This window comes from Acanthochromis polyacanthus, chromosome 16 (assembly GCF_021347895.1).
Source record: "Acanthochromis polyacanthus isolate Apoly-LR-REF ecotype Palm Island chromosome 16, KAUST_Apoly_ChrSc, whole genome shotgun sequence".
In the NCBI taxonomy this organism is placed as follows: domain Eukaryota; kingdom Metazoa; phylum Chordata; class Actinopteri; family Pomacentridae; genus Acanthochromis; species Acanthochromis polyacanthus.
Window position 1 is genome coordinate 31,318,033 of NC_067128.1, and position 25,558 is coordinate 31,343,590.

Below are 25,558 nucleotides of genomic sequence, written 5' to 3' on the forward strand. Positions count from 1 at the left end.
CTACACATGAAAAGCTTACTGTAACCGCAGCAGGAGGAGGAGAAGCATATGTCAAGCTTCCTTGATTTCCGGGTCCTATGACTTATCAGGTGGTTGTTGAGCTGCAGGAGGAGGAGGAGGAGAGAGAAGAGAATTACGAAGTGTACGTGTGAGTGAGTCAGGGGGGTTTTACTTGTAATTTCTGGTGCATCTGACCCTCAGCTGTGTGACCAGCCCACAGACCTCTCAGGCGTGTATGAGCGTGAAAGCAGAAGCAGCAAGTATCTGCCTGTGACTCTTTTTATTTTATTGTTTTGAGCAACGCTGTCAGTCTCAGGATGGCCGGGGGCTCGGTGTCTGAGTGCAAGGAATACCTGTTCAAAGTTCTGGTGATCGGGGAACTCGGTGTGGGCAAAACCAGCATCATCAAACGCTACGTCCACCAGCTTTTCTCGCAGCACTACAGGGCGACGATCGGGGTCGACTTTGCGCTAAAAGTTATCAACTGGGACAGCAAAACCCTGGTCAGGTTACAGCTGTGGGATATAGCAGGTAAGAATCTTGTAAAAAATGACTTTTGGTGTCTCTAAAAGTGATTGTTTGGAAACGTTAGAGAGGTTTCACTTTCACACACGAGCCTCCTTTTGGAGAGATTTCAAAGTACAGTTTACGCGCAGCAAAGTTCGCCAATTTACGCAAACAATTGGCCACGTTGATGGTGATATTTACCCCCAAAAATGCAGCCAGGTTTAAAAATAATGCATGTGAAGGTTTACATTTCTAACCCAGAGGAATTTCCAGGCCGGTTGATCATGTCTGCTTTCCACTTTCTGATCACAGCAGCTCATAATTGTCAATGGAATTTAGGTCACGTTGTTATTACCGACTGAGCGCCGCCCAACTCAGTTAAACTCACCATCAGATCCTTGGAATATGTTCACATGGGACTAAAATGTCTTTATAAACTCCCCGTGTGCCTTTACAGCCCCTTATCTTTACCTCATGTCATCATTCATGCTGCACTGTCACTGTGTGTCTTCAAACTTCCCCATTTCCTTTGCATTTCTACAAAAGCTTGCAGTAAACTTAGGTAACTTTTCCTTCAGCGTCTGCTGAACTTGGCACACATGGCAACCTTTGCATTCCAGCAGCTTGAGTAAGCAAGCTGTGAGAAATCAGAGCAGTGTAAATACAAGTCTCTACCCCCTTCTTTCTCTCTCTCTGCCTCTCTTCTACCACCACAACCAACACCACATGCAGGCAGCTCACAGTGTTTGTCATCTCTGGGCACAAAAAATGAAAAAAATATCAAACTGTAAACAGGAAAAAGTCTCAAAAGGACAGGTGAGATGAGATGAGCAAAGACGAGAAGCAGCCAGAAAGTTTCAAATCAAACGAAGATGACAGATACAAGCAGGAGGGTTGGAAGTTGAGTGGGTGAGGGTGTATCTGAGATTTCACATTAAACTGAGCGTCTCTATAGGCAAACATACCACCAGTATTACATCAGAACTTGTGAAAAAGACTGTTCTGACAATACTGGAACTCAAAAAGCCAGTTTTTGCTGGCTATCTTCATGTTCATCGTAATGGGATCATGTGCTTTTCTTTCAGACGTTTCCACTAACACATGATTTATATTACGGCAGCTTAGATATGAAAATTAAATTGTCTCTTGTGACATTAAAATGCATTAGACAATGAATAAGAATCAAGATCTCATATGTAGAGAGGGGACAGTTGGAGTAGCTGTCTTTTGCAGGGATGGGCATGTTCAAATTAAGGTGTGTGAGGGGCAGATATTTTATGGAAGATGGACATACGGGGCTGCAACCAGTGCCTATTTTCATTTTTGATTCATCTGCCAATTACCTTCTTAATGAAACCATTAAAAAGTCAGAAAATGGCGAACATTTCTGCACAAAATGTCCCAAAATAGAAGAGACATACTGTATGTTTTTATTTGAGAACCTGGAATCAGACAAATGTAGTCATTTTTGCTTCTTTTTCGGGTTGTTTCAATCTTTCTAAACCTTATTTATTCATTTACCTGACTACATGACAGTCCATTAGCAAATATGTTTGATCTATACCCACTAGGAATTGACCAATGTTAGGGTTTTTTGGTGGTCAGGGAAGGTCAGTAACCGATATTTGGCACTTATATACCTCAAATGTAATGTTTTCACAGCATGTGATAGCAGGAAAACTGTACTACATAGCAAGTCATCTTCAAAGATAAAGAATGGCTATGATTGAATATGTAAAATGGAAATAGGAGTGATAAATGATCTCTTCTGTTTCTGTGTGATCAACTGAGATTGATCAGCTTGTCTCCTGCAGTTACATCTGCTGCTCTTTTCTATTTCCATAATCTTTCTCTGTTCTTTCACTTTTATTGCCAAGTAAGGTTCATATCGTAGCCATCTAAGGCATACCACTGTGCAAGTCTGCCTGGACATAGACATATTCTTACATTTTTTCATACTTTAGTGCAATTTGTGGAGTATTTTCATTTCCTTGACATTTGCTTTACATCAATATAACCCTTATATTCCGAGTTTTAATAATATGCATTGACTTATGTTGTAACTACTACAGTAAATTGCTTAAAAGTGCTATAAACCTAAAAAAAATTAAATATTTTTCCACATATATTTCAAAATACAGAAACTGCATAGCTGTATCCTTCAAATTTCTAAATGTAAAAAGTTGCCTAATATCCCATGCTCTCGTTTTAAAATTTTTTTTATGTGCTCTTTATTGTGTAATTTTACAAACCCACGACTGCAACGAAAAAGCGCTCTGACACATGGTGATTGCGTGAAATGTTCGTGTAACTCTCCAGATTTTATATGCAAAAAGAATGATCAATTTATCTTATTTTGTTTCAAATCTACCAGCAATCAAAAATGAATATGTCGTTGTAGCGCTGGTGGTCCGGTGGGCTCTATAGGGTTAAAGAATTATTAACAATCTGCCTTCTAACTTAGCTGCTGGCCGTTAGCCGCTGTGAAAATAGCTAATTTCCTGGTTTGTGGCAACAGCTTGTGTTTCTTGTTCAGTTTTTACTACTTGAGAGACATTTCTGAGACCACAGAGTGACGACAGACAGAAAGAGGAGGCCGCATCCGATCCAGCGTCGTACGTTAATTGATCAATAATCAGCCAGTAAAAATCCAGATACTGATAATGGGGAAAACACCAAATATCGGTGACCAGGCTTATGATCGGTCTATCGACTGGGATGATAAATGACCTCTTATGTCAGCTGAAATTAAAACTGCACTTCACCTACATGCTCCATAGTCTCGTGCAGATTGACCTGCAGTTTACAACACCACAACTTGGGTAACCAGCAATAATACATATACTGGAGATAGATACATGTTTAGGCTCAGAAAAAAACCAAGCCTTCTCCAAATATTCATGCTGTTGCTAAAACACCATGTGCAAATGATTTAACATGTGCTGCAGGGAATAGGGTGTGCTGCTAGTACACGCTGTTCAGAGAGTCTCGGCCAAAAGGGGCAGTTCTGGCTCCTCATCTGGTCCTGTCTTCTTGTTGTTGGTTTTTGTTTTTGAGTCAGATGCTGTTTGTCAAAGCCATTGTGGTCTTCTGTCAGATTTTTAAGAAGTGGAAAACAGAACTCGCATGCGAATATGTACAGTGAAGGAGTGGGGTTTTTTCACCGGCCTTGTTCCTCAAAGTGATACTTTCCTTTTCAACAGATTCCACTGGTGGAATAGTAACACAAATGTTGCACTAATGTAATTGTAGCGGCTCTTTCATTGTGAGTGATGCTTTAAGGCAGCTTTGAGAGAAGAAGACGAAAGAAAAAAACCTGCTTCTAGATATATTCTGTTCTTACTTTTGGTCATGGTCGAGCAGCTCCGTCCTCTTCCCTCAATCAAACCAACCTCATATGCTGAGACAGATCAGGACAGATGGTTAGAAGACTGCTGTTTTGATATTTATTCCATCGCTTACAGCACTGACAGAAAAGGGGGCGAGCGTTTGGGTGTCGCGGTGGTGTTGAGGGGGATCATCGCACCACCTTCCATGTCTGTCACAGACTGACTGGCAGCGAGGGCTTCGTTCCCCCGCCGCCACTCGGGCCCTGGCACCCTGAGCTCAGTGTGCAGGGGCATCTGTGGCTGAGAGCTGGGGACGTCTGTCTGTCTGCCTGTCACAGACAGACAGAGGATCTGCCAGGGTAAATAAAACACTGACACATACTCGGATAGACTGTTATCATTCATCGAAACAATGCTTGAGTATATTGCGAGAACAGAGCTTTGTTTACACACAGTAGGGATTGACTGACATGGGCTTCTTTAGGGGGTTAACAAAGAAAGACTCCTATTTGGAACCGCTACACTGAAAGGAAATGTTTCAACAGCATGGAAGAGCAGAGAACCTGTCATTCATAACTGGGCTTCTTCATTAATAAGGGTGACTGTAACTGAATATCCATCCATTGTCTATATGCTGCTTAATCCTCATTAGGGTAATGGGAAGGTGGAGCCTATTCCAGCTGACTCAAAGTGAAGGCACCAACCACCAAGCTACTGTGCAGCCCTATAACTGAATATGTAAAATGGTAATAGGAGTGATTCAACTGGATGCTCTCGACTGACATCGATCAGTTCGTCTTGTTGGGCCATTTTAAGATTGAACAAATGTTAAAACAAAGCTTATAGGATGTGTAAATCAGATTTTAGTCCAAACAATGATAAGATTGGAAAACCTAATGTGTCAGCTGAATTGATGCATGCACTAAATAATCTTGTGGAAAGCGGCAACCCAACGGAAGCCCATGGAGTCCAAAATGAGGCGTTAAGACTGGAAATTGCATCTGCACTCTTGAGTTGAACCTAAGGTCACGCTGGGCTGAACAGAAATAATGCTAACCTGGCAGAAATTAAAAAAGAGGATTTTGATGTGATCATATACATCCTGATTGGGTCTTAAGACGACGGGTTGTAGCTTTCCAGAATGGAAGAGGAGTGTTTAAGAGAAATTTGCAGAGGTAAACTACCATTCAAAAGTTTGGGGTCACTTAGAAATGTCCTTATTTTTGAAAAAAAAAGCATTTATTTTTCAATGAAAGTAACATTAAATGGATCAGAAATAAATTCTAGACATTGTTAATGTGGTAAATGACTATTCTAGCTGGAAACAGCTGATTTTTGATGCATTATTTACATAGGGGTACAGAGGCTGTTTTCCATCAGCCATCACTCCTGTGTTCTAATGCTACATTGTGTTCGCTAATGGAGTTGAAAGGCTAGTTGATGATTAGAAAAGCCTTGTGCAATCATGTTTGCATATAAATAGAAGTGTGAGTTTTCATGGAAAACATGAAATTGCCTAAGTGACCCAAAACTTTTGAACGATAGTGTATGTAAGACAATGAAACATTTTTTGCAGTCAGTAAAAAATGTCGAGATTTTTGCTTATGTTTGTTCTTACAGCCTCTGTATTGAATAAACATTATTCACGTCAGACTGTGAAAACTGCTTGAAGTTGCGTCTGCTCTTCTTCTGTTTTCTTAATCGTTTACTGTTCTATCACTTTTATTGCCCACTAAGGCCCATATCTTAAAGAATTATCAATTATGCTTTTCCACATTCTGTTTCATTGTAATTTGTGGCTGACTTCTAACTTAGCGTAGCTTTAGCCACTGTGAGAGAAGCTAATTTCCTGGTTTGTCACTACGACTTGTGTTTCTTGCTTTGGTTTTGCAGACTCTGGTCTTTCTAAGACTACAGACACTGAGAAGTTGCTTCCTCAGACTTGACGTAGAACATTTAATTGAACAATTGTTGATCGATAACAGGACCGGTACGATAACTGGAAAAATGCCAAATATCGGCCACGATAATCGATGTATCCTCAACACATAGTCTGACTTTTGAAGTTCATCAACACAGATTCTTTACTACTCACACCGACACAGAATCCTGGCCTGATGAACAAAGCAACCAAGCGTGGGCGCAGAAGACTGAAAGCTGGAGGTATATTTGCCAAATCATTTAGACCATTAATGAGTGACCATTAAGGCATTTAATTGTGCAGAAAAGGAGAAGGAATTATCATCTTGGCAAACGCGTAGAGCAACCTCCGACTTGTCTTTTACCAACCTCGGCGGTGATTACAGTCTGCGAGGAATGATAGTAATCAGAGGACTCCTACAAGATGTGGGGAAGTCAGTGGCTCGTGGCTTTTCCCACCCCCGTTTTCCACCTAGAATTGCTGCTATCTTCCTGATTTGTCTAAGCCAGCGGACAGGATGATTATCACCATTGCACAGAGTGGAAGAAGGGCCTGCACCTTGTCAAATCAAACATTCTGAAAGGGGCAGGAAGGTCGCACAGTAATGGGATGTGTGCAGCGGTTCCCAGCACAGTGGCGACCTTCAGAGCCTCGGTTTTATCTTGAACCCTGACACTTAGCGGGTAAACTCCCCTCTGTCTCTCAAAACTGCTTGTGGTCAGCAAAAAGCACTGGTGATCAGACACTCCCAGAGGTCTCAAGATAAATCTGAGGTGTTACAAGATGACGGGAGGGAAAATATAGGTGGAAAAAAAGCACCTGCCTTACAGAGAATATATTTATCTTGACTGATTTTTGTGTAATTTTTGCTTTATTTTGTCTAAATTCTGGATGCTTTTACCAATTTAGGCTTCTTATTGGAAAATGGAAGGGGAAAGATAAAATAGAAAAAAAAAAACCTTCCTTACAGAAAATATATTAATTTGGATGATATTTGTTTAAAAGAAAACCTGCCTTACAAAAATGACATTTATTTTGCCTGATTGTTGAGGTTTTTTGGGGGGCTTTTGGTAAATACTTGATGCTTTTACCAATTTAGACTCATTAAATGAAAAATCAGAGTTCTAGACTAAGACAGAATATTTGTTGAAGTGGTGCTGCAACGTTTGATTTGATTTGAATAATGATGTCTCTATTATTTAATCCAAACAGGACATTTTACTTAACTTATCAATCAGTTATTTGGTGTACAAATAGTCAGAAAACAGCAAGAAAAGCAACTCCTGAAATCACGATTTACCAAGTGATTTATTTCCGATTGCTTGTGTTGATTGAAAAAACCTGATAATAATTGCTTTCCCATCATGTAAGACAAAGAAAATCCCACAATAATCTCCATAGATGAGATGAAATCAAATGATTAATCAAATGTTTTTGATTATTTTTCTGTCATCGGACTAGTACAGTAATTGTTTGAGCTCTACTTGTGAGCTGCTGAGTGAAACCAAATTACTGCCAAGCAATTTAGCTGTGTTCGCCAACGGTGACTGTGCATGCTGAATGCGACGCTGAGACATTGTCGAGCACGTCGTGTGACAAGCGGCACCACCGTCGAGGGAGGTGGAAGTGAAGGTTTGTGTCTGGAAAGGGACTGTAAGTGCTACAAAAATAGCAGAAAACACAATGTACCGACGGGTGAGAAATTAAAGGAGAAACCAGCAAACAATGTCTCAGTGAGGCGTCGGGCCGTCACAGGCTGACAGAACAGCTCCGGCGCTTCTTGGCGGAGATTCAGTCGATTCTGACGAGTCTGATGGAAATACGATTTTTCCCACATTTAATTCTCTTATTCGCTAAGTCTTTTCCTCTTTCTGAAATCGCTCACTGCTCTGTTTAGGAGCTTCTGGATTCATTATGCTTCTTTATTCGAGTTTATTCTCTCATTTGTCACCCGTCTCTGTCAGTAACATTGGTAACATTTCTTGGTGCTTGACACCAAACGCACGCCTGAAGGAGCTCCTCGGTGCTTCACTTGATTTACCACCTTCTATACGTGGCCTGCTTTTCAAGTGAAAGTGGTGCAACAGAGTTTCACAGCCGTAAGCTGATCATCTCCACAGTCTTCTGAAATGGTAGTGTATAATGAAAAGAGAGGGAACATTATGGGGTCACGGTTTATTAACTTTCCAGCAATATTTTTCAAAAATTAGCTCGCCACTCATCATCAAGACAGCTGTTCACTCTGCACCAACATCTGCACAGCTGTGATATGTATGCAATCTGCTGCATGTGCTGCAGACAGTCCTGAAACCAATTTAAACATTGGAGTCTGTTATGCTTGACAAACTATGTGTTTACACCCTGTAAAAAATATTCCAAGTATATTGTTTCACATTATATACTATGTAAAAAAAAAGTTTTCATATCGGCAGTGACAATACAACATATACAGTATCTCTGATTGACCAATACTGGCTGAAAATATCAGCTGACTGATACGTTGGTCAGGTTCTCGTGAGAAGTAACTAAGCATGTATACTTAAATATGTATTTCTACTGCTCATATTGTTACTCTGCTAAAAAACGCAGTGGAGTTATGTGGCGATCGCCATTTGTTTGTCTGCCCATCTGTCCGTCTGGTAGCAACATTACTTAGAACTCAACAGATTTGGAGTAAATTTTCAGGAAAGGTCAGAAATGACACAAGGACCAAGTGATTAGATTTTGGCAGTGATGCAGCTTGTAGTCTGAATCCATGGATTTGTTAAAGATTTCTGCATCATTGCGAGATAGTGGCATGACATCACTGTAACTATGACAACAAGTGAACACTACATGAGCTGCCTGCTGATGATCACATGATTGTGATCCTACTACAAATCGACCACTGCAGACTTATTGGGACTTATCCATTGGAAATGACACAAAGAACAACTGATTACATTGTGGGATTGTTTCAGAGTCCCATCAATTCCTGCCGACCACATAATATTTAGGCAGCACGATACGGTATCTGTACTTGACGTACACATGCATGACACTATGCTCATGTCAAGGTCATTTTGTTTGTGGGTACAGCTATATTAAATGGCCACATTCTATGTTGCTGTGATTTCTGATCATCAATAACTAAAAAACAAATGCTGCATTTCTAAAAAATAAATAAAATGCTGCATTTCTAACAATGTAATGCATTAGAATGAACAGCCTTGGCAGAGTACTGCGCTCTCTGAGTGCTTTTCTTGTTAATATTTATATTTATGTTGTATTTATTTTCTGCATTTTCTGCTGCTTTATGCTTCTACACCACTGCAATTTTGCTAAATACTGTACTTTTTACTCTACTTGTACCTTTCAGGCATATTAATAGCACACAATACAACCAACCAATACACTGTCATTGGAAATCTCCACACTGATGCCTTATTATTAGATTAAGGTGAAACTTCATTGATCTTTAGGAGGAAATTTATAAATGACCCAGCAGTATATAAAGTCAATAATAAGGCAATTATGAATACATCAGCAATTTTAATCCCATAATACCACAAAGAGTATTCTAAAATTGACCAATAACGTAATTAGTGCTTTTAATAAATGTAGTGGAGAACATTTTACTTGTCACAGGGTATTTATACACTATGATGGTACACAATCGTAGCTAATTCTTCCACTTGTGTATTATTGTACATTTTTACCATAAATAAGAAGACAGAGAAACCTTTTTTTCCCCTCGCCTGTTCTTTATTGTTACTCGTCCTAATAGGTAGTAATTCTGTATCATATTCTACAACAAATATTATCGTTATGAGCTAAATTCTTGCAACCTTGTGGCAAGGCTTTACGCTGCTCCAGCGCTGGAGCTGGAGGTGAGGCCGGGCGAGGTAGAGGGGTAGAACAAGGGTAATACCACTTTAAAGTTTGGGGATTTTCCCTCAGTCCAGGCTCTGTAGTAAGCTGTAGTAAGTCACCGCTCACATGCTGCTGAGAGGAATTCGAACATGCCGGTCATGTGTTATAATTCACAGCCGCTCTTTAGAAACTCGTGCCGACTACCTTAATGACTATCTGTATTATTTTAGTGTGGTTCTGCTGGGAGGGGAGTGGAAGGGAGGGGAGGGAGGGGGGAGTTCACAGCCAGTTGCCTCCTAACAACAGACGGAGACTGCTGCTGTTGCTACTGCCATGTCTGGCTTGGACAGTTTCTATGGCAACCCACCCACAGGATGGCGATATGTACGACCGTAGAGGAAACCGGGGTTGCTAAGGGCTATGGATAATGATGAGACTTTGCTTTTCTTTCTGCTTCTCCCACACAACAAAACAGAGATGACTGCAGCTAAACTCTTTCATCAAGTAGTCCGGCAATGCGTGTTCATAACTGAACTGTACTGCACCAATAATCGACGGCGTGAATGTAAATGCCCACTCCTTTTTTTTTTAAAATTAAAAAAAAAAAACAAGAGAAACTTGAAATTCCACCACAGTTCATGCTTCTCTTTAGTTTCGCGCAGTTTGACGCAGCTCTCTCTGCAGTCTCATGCTCCTCTGTGGCATTCGCTGTGTAAATGCTCGATTGTTCACACAGCTCAATCCATTCCTGTGTTTTATACTGATTGGTTTAGGAGCCTATAACACTCAGTAATGCTTTAAGTGTTATTATATTTGTTCCTCGTGTAGAAGAAAAAATAAGAAAAAGTCCTATATTTTTGCAGGGATCTCATGGAATATTGCAAATTATGAGACTAATGGAGGATAGAACAGAATAGACTAGAAAAACACCGTTTGAATGATACTTCCCAATCTGTTTTCTTTATGTGCTTCCGTCCGTGAGTGGTAGAAATCATAACATTAATACACCTACACAAATCCCTGACCTCTGACCTCTAACATCTTCATAAAGTCAATTTTCTTTTTGAACAAAAGAGACAAGCAGCTGGCTAATTAAGAGCAGGAATGCAAGAGAAATTTAAAGTGATGACCTGAAGATATGACACAAAATGGTTTAACAAAAGTAGTATTTTTTTAATTATTTTTTTTATGCACTACCAAGAAGTCAAAAGTGTGGACACACCTTCGCGTTCAGTGCTTTTTATGCTTTTAAAAGTTTGGGATCACTCAGGCAATTTCATGTGTTCCATGAAAACTCGCACTTTTACATGTGCTAACATAATTGCACAAGGGTTTTCTAATCATCAATTAGCCTTTCAATACACTGAGCTAATACAATGTAGCATTAGAGCACAGGAGTGATGGTTGCTGGAAATGTTCCTCTGCACCCCTATGTATTTCATTAAAAAATCAGCCGTTTCCAGCTAGAATAGTAATTTACCACATTGACAATGACTAGACTGGATTTCTGATTAATTCAATGCAATCTTCATTGAAAAAACTACTTTTCTTTCAAAAATAATAACATTTCTAAGTGACCCTAAACTTTTGAATGGTAGTATGTTTATACTATTTTACTTTCATTTTAACCCTAGGGGCTTCAGTAAAAAAGCCACTTGGCTTTTTTTTTTTTGGTTCTCGAAGATGTTTCAGCTTTAATCCAAGAGACCTGTTTAGTTCTAACTGATTAGAACTGTCTGTCAGCCAAAATGAAAACACTTTTAAACATTGTCAAGGACATTTTTCAGTATTTTCTTAAATTTTATTCACCAAACAATCAGTTTTAATAAAAGGAATGGACATATTTCTTAAGAATAAAGATAATTGTAAGGTTAAGAAATTAAACACTAGATCGTAAGTACTGTACAATGTGATTCTTGTGGACTGATTATTAGAAGTTACTAGTGACACTTGAAAGGTCGGGCATCCTGGGATTTGCTGTCATTTGATGTTAGCGACTCGTGTGGGGAAACCCGAGCACATTATCGATACCCCACATAACTCATTACCCCGTAGAAGAGTCACGTCTGCGTGTGTGTGAGTGTACATTCAGCGATATTGATTGATATTGAGCCGGTTGTGTCCAAGGAAGAAGGGATGTTAATACTCCCACACTGCCTCTGCTTGTCTATCGAACAAGCAATAAGGAGTGGATGTGTCAGAAAATCAAGTGGCGAATGTGGACCGCTGTCAGTTTCTGCTCGCTTTCCAGAAGAAGTCAGTCATCTTGCTTCGCCTCACATTAATCTCTTTCTTTGCAGATTCAGAACAGGAATCAGAAATTAGAGATACTGACTGAAAGTTAAAACTGTACTTTATGTAAATGAGGTTCTTGTCCAAGGTGAGCAAGCAACAGAAAAGGCAGTCATTTTACCAGCAGCACTTGTCCATCTTTTCCTCTTTTTTCCTCACATCATTCTATTGCCGTTCATGCTGCTGTCTTCATCGCTTTTAAGATTAATTTTCTTTCATTTTGTTCAATAAACCATATTCTTCAGCACATTTTTCATCAACTAAAGCTGAAGATATTCAACCATCTCTGCGGTCAGTACAGTTCAGTTGCTCCATTCATTGCGTCCAGCTCAGTCAGACCTCGCAATAAAATGGGAAAAGCGAAAATGATTAAGCCGTCATGTCTTCTTCGTTTTTTTCCCCTGCCCTTGCCTTCACTCTTCTGGACGTATGAGCTTTTACAAGCCATGGAAATGAAAGCCTTATTTCAGTCTATCGGCTCTTTATCCCACTGTGTCGTGTCTCTGGTGAATTCACCTGGGGTTATATCAGCTAAAATTAGACTCTCAATTATGAGCAATTACCGTCAGGCCTGTGGGCCCCACAGTGTATTCGCTCTCTCGCTCACACCCGCTCTGCGCCACGCCACTCCACTTCTGTTGCATGGTCGGGTTAGGTACCTCCAGTAAAGTGAAAGTTTGCTGGGAGAAGCGGCGCTCGCAGTTCCTTAATCCTGGTTCGTTTTCTGCTTTGTGACTGAGCACCAGTGAAGGCTGTTAGACGTCTAATATGCTGCACAATTAGACTCGCCCTGTAGGCTCTCTTAGAGCAGTGAAGCATAAATATGTGCTGAATCTATCACATTGGACGCCTGCCGTAATTGCAGATACTTAAGATTTTAAAAGAAAATGATAACAAATGAGCAGATTCGTAGGCCTGGGGGTGACCTGATGGCTGAATAGTTAGAAGACACACCACATGGGTTGAATTATCCTTAGCAACAGAGTCTCTAGTGTGACTTCCGACTGGTTGGACCTTGTTACGTCTTCCCTCTGTATCAGTACTGTGCTGCACAAATACAAGAAAGAAGTGCAGAAAAACAAATACATGCACAGAATCTACACACAGGATTGTAATCTACTGTGTGTGCACTCACATTAGGAACTGCACTTTTTCCTAACGGTGCCTATGAATTACTTGTGCACACAAATATATATCAGATGTACAAAGTGTAATGCATGAATGCATGATGTAACTGATCTCAAAAACATGAAACCAGTTTGGAAGCATTTTTTCAGGATGTGTGTCTGAGAAACTATTTCTAAAAGAAGAGGAAGCAGGAGGAAAAGCAAAAATTGTTATCTAACTCCTGATGTAAAACTGCTTTTGTTGTCTGTTAAAGTAGTTGCTTTCTGAGAAGTCTCTGAAACACAGAGGGCATTTTAACCGCAGGCTCTCGGCATGAAAAGGATTAATTCTTTGAAAGAATCTCCACAAGTGTGTGTCTTAAAATTTGCATTTAGAACCAGCCAGAGCTTATTATCACAGCTATCCCTTGTTAATGCTTGTGCTCCGCTCTTCTAGCTGTAAGTGGTGCTCAGGGGAGCTCAGTACTGGCATAGGTTGTCCCAGCTAACCTTTATCGATTGCTTTTTTTAGATAACCAGTCCATCTTTATGCCAGAGTGGTCATTAAACAGCATATATGGTGATATAGTATATGTTTTTTATTGTCAAAAGTGTGATTTTGAATGTATTCTGCTATTGACTACATTGTATTTTGTTGTACAGCTCACCTGTGCACAAGCCTGCACTTGGAAGAAGAGCAGCTGCTGGAAGCATCCATGCAATGCATGCATAAACAATTTAAATGGAGTCCTATCCTACTTTAATTTTTGATTCTTCTCAACAAGTACTTGATCCTACTATTTGATTCGGCTAACAACCCTCTATAGCCCATTCCTCTGTGCTGAAAATCAGTCACCACACAGAGCAAATAACATGAGCTGCTGCTTTATGGGTCTTTCAAGTGATATGAGGCAGAAATCAAGGCATCTTTGGATCAGATACATGTGCTTGAGAATGTGATGTCAGCCAAGTGTTACCAGAATGAGTTTTTGCCAGTTTAACTGCTGATCATAGATTCATTTGCCTTTACTGGGCTGCTGCTTCTGTACACCCCGCTGCACACTAAAATGAAATAAGATGTGTTCGAGAGCTGTCCTTCATGTTATTTTCTCACCTCCAGAATATGCTTCCTCTGTAAAATTTCATTGTAGTTGTGCAAATTCAAATATTGATCTTGCCATGATCTGTTGGCATCGAAAAGCACAAATGTACTGGAATAAAATGGAAAAATAAAAAACGGTTCAAAAATAAATGCTGTCAATAGATGTTTTAGTGCCTCGGTGTTTAGTAAAAGAGTCAAATGAGGATTGTTTAGCTTAACTTTTGAGGAACTGATGCGATGTGACTTCAATTAGTTGATCTGAAACATAAACTAAAAGACCTTCCCAGATTGACAGCGACACTCCATGCACCGCTGGTAATTCCCCTTTGCTTTGCCTGTGTGAAATATTTCAGATTTTCTCAGAGAATGACTGAAGAGAATGGGCGTAGCATTACGGCAGATTACCTCTGCCATTCACTGTGCGCGGATTAGGCCCTTGGCAAATTAGGGAAAGTAGGTCGAACAAGATCCGTGTCTGTCCTCATCGTTTTTTTTAGTCCACATTTAGAGGAAAATGGTTGAGTTCTCGGCAAGTTGTGTCAAAGTGGGCAATAAAATACTACATTGTCAGGGCTATACGTTTGGTTTCATTCTTAAAATGCTATTTGATTCAGATTTTTCTGCAGGATTCTTTCACAAGTCATCAAGACTTTAACTGCTCTATCAAATACTCCTCTGAATTTTCTTTCTATCCCACAGGCCAGGAGCGATTTGGGAACATGACGCGGGTCTACTACAAAGAGGCTGTTGGGGCATTTGTGGTGTTCGACGTGACGAGGGGCTCCACGTTTGAGGCCGTTTCGAAGTGGAAGCACGACCTGGACAGTAAGGTGAAGCTGGCTAATGGCAGCCCCATCCCCTCAGTGCTGCTGGCTAATAAATGCGACCAGAAGAAAGAGAGCTCCAACAACACAGCCCTAATGGACAATTTCTGCAAAGAGACTGGCTTTCTGGGCTGGTTTGAAACATCGGCTAAGGTGAGAAATCTTTACCAGACATGAGTACATTACAGGTTTGGAAGCAAATTCAGGTTTCTGTTCACAGTACCTTTCTTAAAAGGGTAAAAATAATACAAAACAGTATGAATTCTGTAGCTTTTGGGATGTATTTACTGCATGAACAGACTTTGCTTTCATTGATATGCACCATCTATCCATCCATTATCAATACACCGCTTAATCCTCATTAGGGTCACGGGAAGGCTGGAATACATCCCAGTTGACTTGGGGCGAAGGCAAAGGACACCATTGACAGGTTGCCAGTCTATCACAGGGCTACACATAGAAACAAACAAGCACACTCACATTTACACCTATGAACAAAATCACCAATTAAACTCGGCATGTTTTAGACTGTGGGAGGAAGCTGAAGCACCATTTTCATCAGTTTCCCTTTACGTATACATTGAAGTTATCAGACAGTGGCTGAATAAATGTTAACAAAAGAAACGAAGGGCTTAGTTTTAGGGTTGGGAAGATTTGCAAGAGTCACAACTTGCGTCATTCACCTTCGCTGTCTGGCTTTGGAGAGTTTGCATACAAAAATCCCAATAAATCTCAGCTGTGTCCATATCCCTATAACTACCACACAAATTTCTAGAAAGAAATAACTGAGTAAAGAAACAAGCGTACAGATACAAATACTTGATAGCTGTAGTAAAAATGTATTTTGATGAGTGACTCTATATAATGATAATTATGTTTATTTTGCTGCAAAGTACACCAGTGAAACTATGATCTTTATGTACAAATTTGATCTTGATTCCAAACTTTTGGAATGTTCTGTATCCATGAAGTAGACCTCTTTCTCTTCAGTTTTTGAATGTCTGTTTGACAGACTTCTCTTTAACATACTTCCCCCTCTTTGATGCCTAATTTGTGCCAGTGTTTCTTTGTTTTAAACCAAGCTACAGCAGTATTTTACAGCAGTATTTGGATCATTGCGGTACGGATTTCCTTTCATGTACCTTGACTCATCGTCAAACATGATTACGGCTGGATTCACATCTTATTTTATACACAAATAGGTTTGTGGCAAATCAGATCTTTGGATCAGAGCTTTGAAAGGCCCACGTGGCGAAGTAAAAATAAAAAGAGTCACCAGACATTTTGCCATTTTTACTGAATATCTCCTTCACTTCTCGTGGTAAACAGGAAATCCTCTGAAATTATCCTGCGGGGAAGCGGGGCCCCTTCTGAATGGTGTAATCACCCTGGTTCTGCTGTGGTTATTGAGAAATAAGTACATGTTGTAATGGTTTTTGTCGGGCACACAGTCAGCAGTAATCACTTTTAATCCAAAATTCAACGTTAAGTTTAGAGGTTTGTAGATGATTAGTCCAAGAGCAGAGCTGAGCCTCAGAATAAGAGCTCCCGTGTATCTTTACATTTCAAAACAAGTAAGCTACGGTTGTCTAAAAATGGCACAAATGATAGCGGTGTTTGATGTCTTTGCCATAGGAGCACAACAACCAGTGAGAAATCTGTTAGTTTGATATGGTATCGCATGACACTGATTGATGTTGCAGCCCTGAGCAGCGAGGATCAAAAGGTTAGGCTTGTGAAAGATAATGTTTTATAGCGTCACTACTTAACCTGAGTCACGGTGTCACAGGTTTAGTGTAACTGTCTTGTTGTGTTGTGCTCTTGTATTGGACAATTAGCCTGTAATGTTGGCCAAAGTAAAAGTGGCAGTTAACCCTTTCAACCCCAAAACCAAACACTGGATTTAAAACTAATGTTAAATATTAACCGTTCGATGGGCCTTCCGCTGGTCATGTCAGCCAAATCGAAGCTTGAAATTAAGATATTTCATTGAAATCACTTTATTCTACATGCCTCATATAAAAAAATCAACCAAAATAAACTGTTTCCACTCGATCCTATAAAAAGAAGAAAAAAATTAGCATTCCTCAGCACAACTGAGCAGCCATGACTGAGTCAGCTGTGACCAACAGTCACATGACAAAAGACCTGTGACGAAAAGGGAGAATGAGTGCAAAAAAGAATGAAATCGAATGATCTTTTTTACGATGTCATTTTAACGTTGTCATACTTGACTGAAGATGAGCATTTTTCAGTTCTGTCTATTCCCAGCCACATTTTGCTGTTTCGATAGAGATGTTAGACCTTGTATTGCAGTGAAAACTGAGCACAGGAGCAAAAATTACATCCTCAACTGGGTTAATGTCTAGAAAGACGACGTAGTATTATAATTTGGGTGATTATTACTTACTGTTAGTTAAAGTGGCACTAATTCCAACTAGTTTTTAAACTGCTGGGTTGTTTAATTCATGAAAATACACCATATGTTATAAATTTGAATGATTATAGGCTTTGTATATAAATGAAGCAGTATACATGTATAAAATAGTGGTAAAAGTACCTCAAATGTACACAGATCTGCATTTTTACTTACTGCAGTTGTATTTATTGGTGTGTTATACAAGTGGATGACAAATTAAAGGAAAAATCTCAAGTGTCATGGTGTTTAATTGGATTATGATCTGGTGATTGCAAAGGTCAAAACATAAAACACATCATTCCATACTGTTCATTCCATTCAGTGAGCTTTTGTGGTCTGTGGATGGGGCTATCCTGGAGGAAACCACTTCCATCAAGATCGAAATGTTTCATTTTAGGATCAAGGGGATCACTCAAAACATGTTTGTGCCAATGGTGGACCCAAACTATGCCAGAAAAATGCTCCCTACTAACATCACTGTATCCCTTCACTGTCAGGAGTCAAAAGGTTCAGTTTTTTCCTTTAATTTGTCATCCATTTATATATGTGACTCATCCGCAGGTAACCGTGTGAGCGCACAAAGCTGACATAATGCTGCATGTGCCTGCTTGTGACCATTGTAGGTTTTCCTGCAAATAAAATCTTCTGAGCTATGAGACTCCAGGGCGAACCTCCTCCCATATTTTCCTGACCTCTCCATTTCCCGTCATTTTTGTTTTTTCTTACCGAGCCGGTCTTCTGCAAAACTTGCGAGTCACTTTTAAAGACACGTGCAGTTTTTTGTATTTATTTTTTTGTTAAACAATAACCATCTGTTTTACTTCAACGTGTAGTAGTGCTTTATTGAATTGGGAATGAGTCGACTTTATGAAGTCATTCCAGATAACTTTCGTCCTGGAGCTGTGTCACGTGCTGTGTCATGTGAAGTGTGTGGGTGTGTGCAAAGCCATTTCCTCTCTGCCAGTGCAGTGAAGTGTTGTTGTTTTGTGTGCCTGTCATGCTGGTGTTAAACTCAACCCACAACAACCTGTGACTGGAATCAGGGAGTACCAAACTTTCTGACTGTTCACTATGATCAGGCATATAGTTCCATCAAGGCTAGACAGGAGAATAATGCACAGTCATGGTGAGATAGGTATTATTCTAATCACAGTTTTGTTATGGTTGTTGCTATCCCTCTGTGAAACATTAAGGGGCTGTTTATTTTTTTGGTCCTCATCACCTTTAGCTATGATATAATCAGTAACTTAGATAGTCTGGTTTTGATTAGTTTATGCCTTTTGCTTTAAAAAATGACACATAACACCCTAAAACACTCTTATTTTTGTTGCATTCATGAATGTCTCAATTAAAGAAACTTCAAGAGTGGACTTTGGTTTTCCCAGATTTCTAAATAATTTTGTAAATTTTAAGCAATTTAAGTTCCAAAGCCCGAAAGGTTTTGTAGCACAGCATTTTATTTACAGCTACAATACTTTCTGATATAATAAACCACATGTTTTCTGAATATACACTCACACTTTGGTTGTCTTTATTCAAGATATTCCTTAGTGGTGTGCTGCTAAGCTAGGTTTGACATAGCTGAGCTTGACTAAGCTTGCCTGACTAAACCTAAAATCCAAATCAGAGTTTATGGGTATCAAGACGGTGGTTATCAACTTTCTTTGTTAATCCAGGTTTTCTATATTAGGAAGACTGACATGTTACGTGACTTTTCCTGTGAACAAAATGGACTGATTATTTGCCACGTACTTCAGTTCTGCAGCTGTTGTAGTGGAGAGCTATGAAAAAATAAAAATTTCCTATGGTAGAAACACTGTTACAGCAAATTATGCAAGAGAGGAACATTGGTAGAAAACTGTCATTCCTGTAAATTAATATATTTATTCAACCACTCAATGTGCTCTCAGTTTAGCTGCACATTAGAGCTCTTAAACTTCAGTCATTTAAACATGATAATAAAGTGATTTTAGGTCTGACACTGTTCCACAATGAAGGATACGTGGAAACCACTTTTGTTTTTGGTTAAATTAAAGTGAAGTTAATGTCACTGACTGAATATATTCTCTGCGATAAATACCAATAGACCTATCGATTTTCTAATCTGTGTTCTATCACCTTCAATAATAGTAGTGGAACATGAACTTGGTAGATAATTAGGTCGAAGCATAAAAACATATTTATGCATTTTCTCCATCACTAATTGAACACATGTAGCTTCCCATGGCAACGCATATAGTTTGCGCTGCTGTAACTGCATGGCTTCATTTAGTTGCCATACCTGGCCGATTTAGAGTCCAATCTTTGAACATAACCTCCACCTGAACAGGATCTAGCAGATGAAGCGAGAGAGTCCTTCCTAAAACGGAAAATTCTTGCTTTTGGCTCAACATTCCTCGCTTAAACATTAGTTTTACTCCTTAGTACACCCCTCAGGCGTCTTTGTGTACGTATTTGCCATTAATACTCATGACTGCTTTAACCCATGGAATTAAAGCTTTTGGTCACAGTGTGAAAGACAAAAGCAAATAGTGGTATTTACCTTGCCTGTGCTGCCTTAAGACTGGTTACTCCAGTGTTGCTTTCGTGAGCTCATTTGTATAAACACAAGTTGCTGACATGTGCTGTCATTCTTCATGAAAGGACAATTTAGCTAGTTTGTCAAGAAAATTCATGACAAAAAAAAATGAGCCAGTTTAAGTGTTACTGTAGTTTGAGATAATTACAGAATCTATTCAATATACCAAACAAAGCATGGCTTATATGTTTAATCCCTCCATTTCAAGTCTTGCTTTTTTCTATAAACATTATCGTGAGGACGGGAGCAAGGGAAAATTCTGCATTGCCACTAAGGTAGACATATGCTAGGTATAGACCAAATATTGGCCTGGCTGATTACCGTGGCTATTTTTGGCATGTTTCTAATTACCAGTATTTTTATCAACTGATTATTGCTAAATTAAATGCGTTCAGGTCTGATCCAGCCATCTGTCTGTGTATGTTGTCAGTCTGTGTTCTCAGAAATGTATTTCAGAAGAAACCCAAGCCGTTGCTACAAACCAAGAAATTAGCTTCTCTCACAGTAGCTGAGGAAATACTATCAGCTAACGGCTAAATTAGAAGGCAGCCAAAAGATAACCATGAAACAAATCTGGAAAACAATGATTAATGTTTAATGCCTTAAGATATGGACCTTAGTGGACAATAACAGCCATAGAGCAGTGAAAGATTAAGAAAATAGAGAAGAACAACAGACATAACTGCAGGAGACAAACTGATCAACCTCAGTTGATTCCACATAAACAGAGGAGATTGTCATAATTTAATCACTCCTGTTGTTATTTTACACATTATAGTCACCCTTATCAATAAAGAAGCAGACTTATGAATCTCAGGTTCTCTGTTATCAAATGCTGTTTTAATTACTTTTAACGTATATCAAGTCCAAATATTGTTTGTCTACCTTTCTGGATTAGCAGTCATCAGAATTGGTATCGATCCCTGAAGTTGATAGTATTGAGTGTTTTATCACCTCACTCAGACACTGTTTTGATGTCTTTTTTTTAGGACAACATCAACGTGGATGAGGCAGCACGTTTCCTGGTAGAGAATATCTTGGCTAATGACAAAGGTTTGCCTTACGAGGAGAGCAATGGAGACCGGATCAAACTGGACAACGACCCTGTGGCTGCTGAGAGCAAGTCAGGCTGCTGCTAACACTCAATCCATTCACACTGGCAGGGTCCATCGAGTGCACCACAGCTCTCTCTGTCACAGTCTCGAAGAGGAATAGGAATGTTTTTGGCTCCTCAAAGCTCCAGGAACTTCTCTCTGCACCGATGGCCAACTGACCTGCACGTCCAAGTTTCTTGTAGCTGTTCATATGCTGTTTCAGGATCTTTATTGGTCTCTTTGTCCCATCACAAGCCCTGATTGCCCACCACCAGCTACTAACCTCACACTGAAGTCCTGGACTGTATCACACTTGAGAAGGGGTTTAAACTGAACACAAAGCTGAGATTCAAGCTTGAAAACAACCTGTAGCTTTTTAATTACTTTAGTGTGCTTTCTCTAAGTATCCTCTGTTGATGTTGATGCCACTGTGTCTGTGAAACTAGACATTTTATTGTTTTTCTGTCATTCTTTAGTTAACATAGATCCATGTTTATGTCATTGAAACATTTGACATACAGCACATCCTTATGTCCCAACTTGTTCTAAAATTAGACTACTGTGTAAAAAGTAAGCAAACGGGCATCATAGTTAAGTTTTATCATTTTTTTTTCATCAAAACTGCTGACAAAATTTGTTGTATTTATGCCATATTTCACCTGAAACAAGGTGCCATAATACACACATTTTTTTTCTATTTTAAGGGCGGGGTTTTATTAATCACACCATCATTTACAAGCATGCCAATGGACAATACAGTATTTATGTTAAAAAAAAAAAAGAAAAGAAAAAAGAACTCTAATGATGGTACTATGTGAGACATTGAGAAACTTTTGTTTGATTGTCTTTCCACAGGTATGATAATAGAGGTTCGATTAACAGTATGTATTTTCAAATTGAATCAGAGGACTACAATCTGTCGTGCCTTGGGTCGCTAGTCTGTTGAAGTATACAGAAGAAATGAGAAGGATTTTTAAAACATGTTTACATGTGGAAAATACTTAAAATCTTCAAGACCAAAATAGAATAAACATTTTAACAGATTTGTGTTGTTTTTTTAATCAGACTGTTCAAATGTTTTAATTGATTCAGTGTTTTTACGTGCGCAACCAAAAAAAGTTAATGTTCAATGACATGTAAATATAACTTGTTTTTAGACTCATTTAGGAACCCAGCAAATCAACTATGTATTTGAGGCACAGTGTTTGACTTGAATACAGTAGAAACAGTGTTTCCCCTTCTGAATTTTACAGTTGATTGTCTACAGCAAATGTTTCTGATTAGAATTTTTTTTGCATTTTTTTTCTGGCACGTACGCATCTCGGATCAAGCAAACTGAGCTGGGATTATTCTCATATTAACGGATTTCTTAACGGCAAGCTGCACAAGTATTAAGGCATGGAGCAGGTTCTTGGGAGTTCAGCAGAACTGTTGCAAGAACCCACAAACTGTGAAAACACAGATACTGTATGTATATGTACACAAGACATTTGGGGGAAAAAAAAGCACTATAGCTGCTGTGTTGCAGTAAGTTTCCATGCAAAGCATTGTGCATTAAGATGTGTGTGATAAGTGCAACAGACTTTATGCTTGTGTGTGTGTGTGTGAGAGAGAGAGGGACCAGGCATGTGACTCCACTCAAGGAATAGTGTGTGATAGTCATCAGACATGCTGCTCCCAGTGCTAGAGATTGTGCTCGTCCACAAACCTAGCTGATTGTTACCAGAGCAGAGCAGGAATGCACTGGAGGCATAACAGGGGTTATGTACAAGCATTACAGCAACTCATGTTTACTGCCAGTAGTGCAGTCCCCCCCCGGCAATATTCTATGGTGTTGGATTGGATTGCAGTTTCTAGTATTTTGTCCATTTTCTGTCAGTTTAAATGTTAAACAGTAAAAATCAAATGTTTAATGGGTGTTTGTTTACCTCTCATAGTTCTGAGCCAATTTGTGCAGTTACACCATAGCAACACGTGACGCGCCAGCTCCAAGCCCCGCCCACGTTGAGGTGGGTTGCGTAGCAACGCTCAAACTTACAAGAGCCGTTAAAGAAATACCCCACCAGCAAGCGTCCTGCATCGTTAAATAAAGTTTGCTTGTTGTGGCGGTTTTACGCCAGAAGCAATGCGAAAACGACAGACAAAGACAGAGGAGTCCTCTTCCAGCAAAGTGTCTCTATCAGACCGACAGACAGAGTGAGTTTGGGTTAATGTTGATAAGCTTTAGCTTTAGCTACATACCATGGAAATATCAGAAACATGCTAGCCACTGAAGAAAGTCTGTCCCTGTAGATTTGACTTCATGTTGTTGTCTTTGAGGTTTTAGTCCAAACTGGGTTAATTCAGCCAACATCTCGTCTTCGGAGCGACATTTTTACACCGAAAGTCTTCTTTTCATATATTACACATATAAAAATTCTGCTAGCCACTTTAGAATAGCTGCACTTTATGTTACACATGGCATGTGTGTAAATCCAGTCTATGATTATTATAAGACAGCAGCCAGCCAGCAATAACACTCAATATCTCTTCCCTGTCCAAATGCAACCAGGAATTTGATGGGTGTAATTCTCATATATATAATCTCTGGCACTGAACTAGCTAAATTTTATGCTAAATACTGGCAAAAAGGTAGGCAAGACCACATGAAGATAATCAGCTATATGTCATCATTTCAGAGCAGCATCGCTGGATGCCACTTCCTCACAGAGCTTAGGAGGTGTGGGGAGATTCCCCATATGGCCTGAGTGGAATGATGCTGAAGTCAACAAGGAGAAATGGGACTCAAAAGAAGGACCCGAAGATCACAAGACAAAAAGGAGTTCCAATACTCTAAATGTAGGGTAGAAAACGTGTGAAATTAGGAAAGAATTTATTCATTTGCCCTCAGCAACAGTATGTTTACACAGCGTTGAGAATGTGTACTTTTCTGAGTCCCACTTCCCAATGGAAATTCATTTGAACATTTTGTCCCTCTGCTTGACTTTGTTTGCTTTTGTCAGCAGTCATTTTTTGAAGATCCGGAGGGAAGAGTTTCTCTGCCTCCATCTTTGAAAGCGCACACTTGGAAGCGCCCTGCAGAGTTTGTTACTGAAAAGGTAACCTTTGTGCTTCTAAAACAACTATATATTTCGTAATGAGATTGAGCAGTGTATGCCAAATGCCAGCCTGTCCCAATTTGGCAGTGGTGAGTATGGTTGAACTCGGACTATTGTGATGTATCTGTTTATCCTTCAGTTTATGTACATGTTCATAAAAATGCGAAAGGATAACAGTACTGAACAGAGTCCAGTATATCTGACTTATGGCTTCACATATATTACGGATGATGTAATTTCATGTCAACTCACATTAGCTCAATTGATTATGGTTTGTTTATAATTATTAGCTGTTTAAATAATTAACCATTGAAAAATACACATTAGTTTGTTTAGTGTCTTGTATCACTGTACACTGAACACATTTAGATCATGTGTTTGAACACAGTGCTGTCTTCATGTAGCTTTTTGATAATGATGTTACATGTTTTAACAAAGTGTATATCTTTGCCACACAGTGTGAAATGTAGTTAAGGAAATGTGCTCTCTAGTCACCTCCAATGAAGTTTTAATTGCATCATTCCACTTTTCTGTTACCCTTGTCTCAGTGCAGTATTGAGCAATTACTGGAAGCTTCCTGTTTTTTGAATTAGCCCTTGCTAGGTCACACGTTGCCTTTCCACTCAAGATGTCAGAATCATTTCATTAATTTCATACGAGGGGAGCACGGGCTAATCACAAAAAGGAATCAGTCAGACAGGAGCACTCAGCAGCTCTTCTGTGATATTCTTTAGTCTACACTGGTCTGTTTTTCTTTGATTTTTTTAAAGCTTTTTTTTTTACAGAACTATTTAAAGTTTGACTCCTGATGAGAGTTGCTTGCAAAGTTAGAAAACAAAAGTCCTCCTTTCCTGCAGGCGATGTGCTTCACGATCATCTGACCCATTAATTTGTATTTAATTAGTCACATGGTAGGGTCTGTTCACTTGGTAGTCAAATATTCATCGCAGACGCAAGCTTGGGAGTGTCATAGCGAGGTTAGACCAGTTTAGGCCGTGAGATGGGTAGTTAAGCATTATGTAGGCCGCTAATTCATTCTATTTCAAAGAGATGACCTGTGAAATTAGTTTTCTAAAGCTGGTTGGCCACTGCGCTAGTATAACGAATGATTCTGTTTTGGCCACATACAATAATAAACTGTATGACAGTCTGATTGTGTTTTTTCAGTCAGCGTGCCTATAGTAAAAACAATGATGTGCTTTACTTTTAGGTTATCACTGTTGTCAAAAATCAAATGACCTTTGACCTGGTTTCTTCCAATGATCATCTGCTTTGCAGTGAGGTTAGTTTTCAATATTTATTCTCCACTTTAAACTGACTTTTTCTTACCCAGTATTGATCAGCCCTTGGATAGCCTAATTCAGATGTCAACAAAGTGATGCTTGACTAACAGAAATTAATTAGACTGCAGTAATGCAATTCCCTATTGATTCTGT

At 39.4% G+C, this 25,558-nt stretch overlaps 2 protein-coding genes across 8 annotated transcripts in view; both read left to right on the forward strand.

The window, feature by feature from the left end:
• On the forward strand, positions 1 to 22,067 carry rab32a (RAB32a, member RAS oncogene family). Its single transcript, XM_022212041.2, has 3 exons — positions 1 to 531; positions 14,809 to 15,086; positions 20,920 to 22,067. The coding sequence occupies exons 1-3, from the start codon at positions 318 to 320 to the stop codon at positions 21,067 to 21,069; spliced, it is 642 nt and encodes a 213-aa protein (XP_022067733.1). The 5' UTR covers positions 1 to 317; the 3' UTR covers positions 21,070 to 22,067.
• Positions 22,068 to 23,042: 975 nt separating this feature from the next.
• adgb (androglobin) overlaps positions 23,043 to 25,558 on the forward strand; it is a 45,291-nt gene continuing 42,775 nt past the window's right edge. For 4 of the 7 annotated variants that reach the window (XM_051960861.1, XM_051960863.1, XM_022212011.2 and 1 more), the window contains exons 1-4: positions 23,044 to 23,220; positions 23,703 to 23,862; positions 24,027 to 24,122; positions 25,333 to 25,404. In XM_051960861.1, the coding sequence (XP_051816821.1) occupies positions 23,150 to 23,220; positions 23,703 to 23,862; positions 24,027 to 24,122; positions 25,333 to 25,404 (399 nt within the window). In that variant the 5' untranslated portion in view covers positions 23,044 to 23,149. Of the gene's footprint in view, positions 23,221 to 23,702; positions 23,863 to 24,026; positions 24,123 to 25,332; positions 25,405 to 25,558 lie in introns of those variants that run through there. The other 3 variants (XM_051960866.1, XM_051960862.1, XM_051960865.1) reach the window with 3 other exon arrangements.

Bases quoted from the DNA above. Each gene is read 5' to 3' on its own strand.
- rab32a (XM_022212041.2), top strand. From the start codon at position 318: ATGGCCGGGGGCTCGGTGTCTGAGTGCAAGGAATACCTGTTCAAAGTT. The intron at 532-14,808 runs GTAAGAATCTTG...TCTATCCCACAG, and splicing joins ACAGCTGTGGGATATAGCAG to GCCAGGAGCGATTTGGGAAC. The intron at 15,087-20,919 runs GTGAGAAATCTT...TCTTTTTTTTAG, and splicing joins GGTTTGAAACATCGGCTAAG to GACAACATCAACGTGGATGA.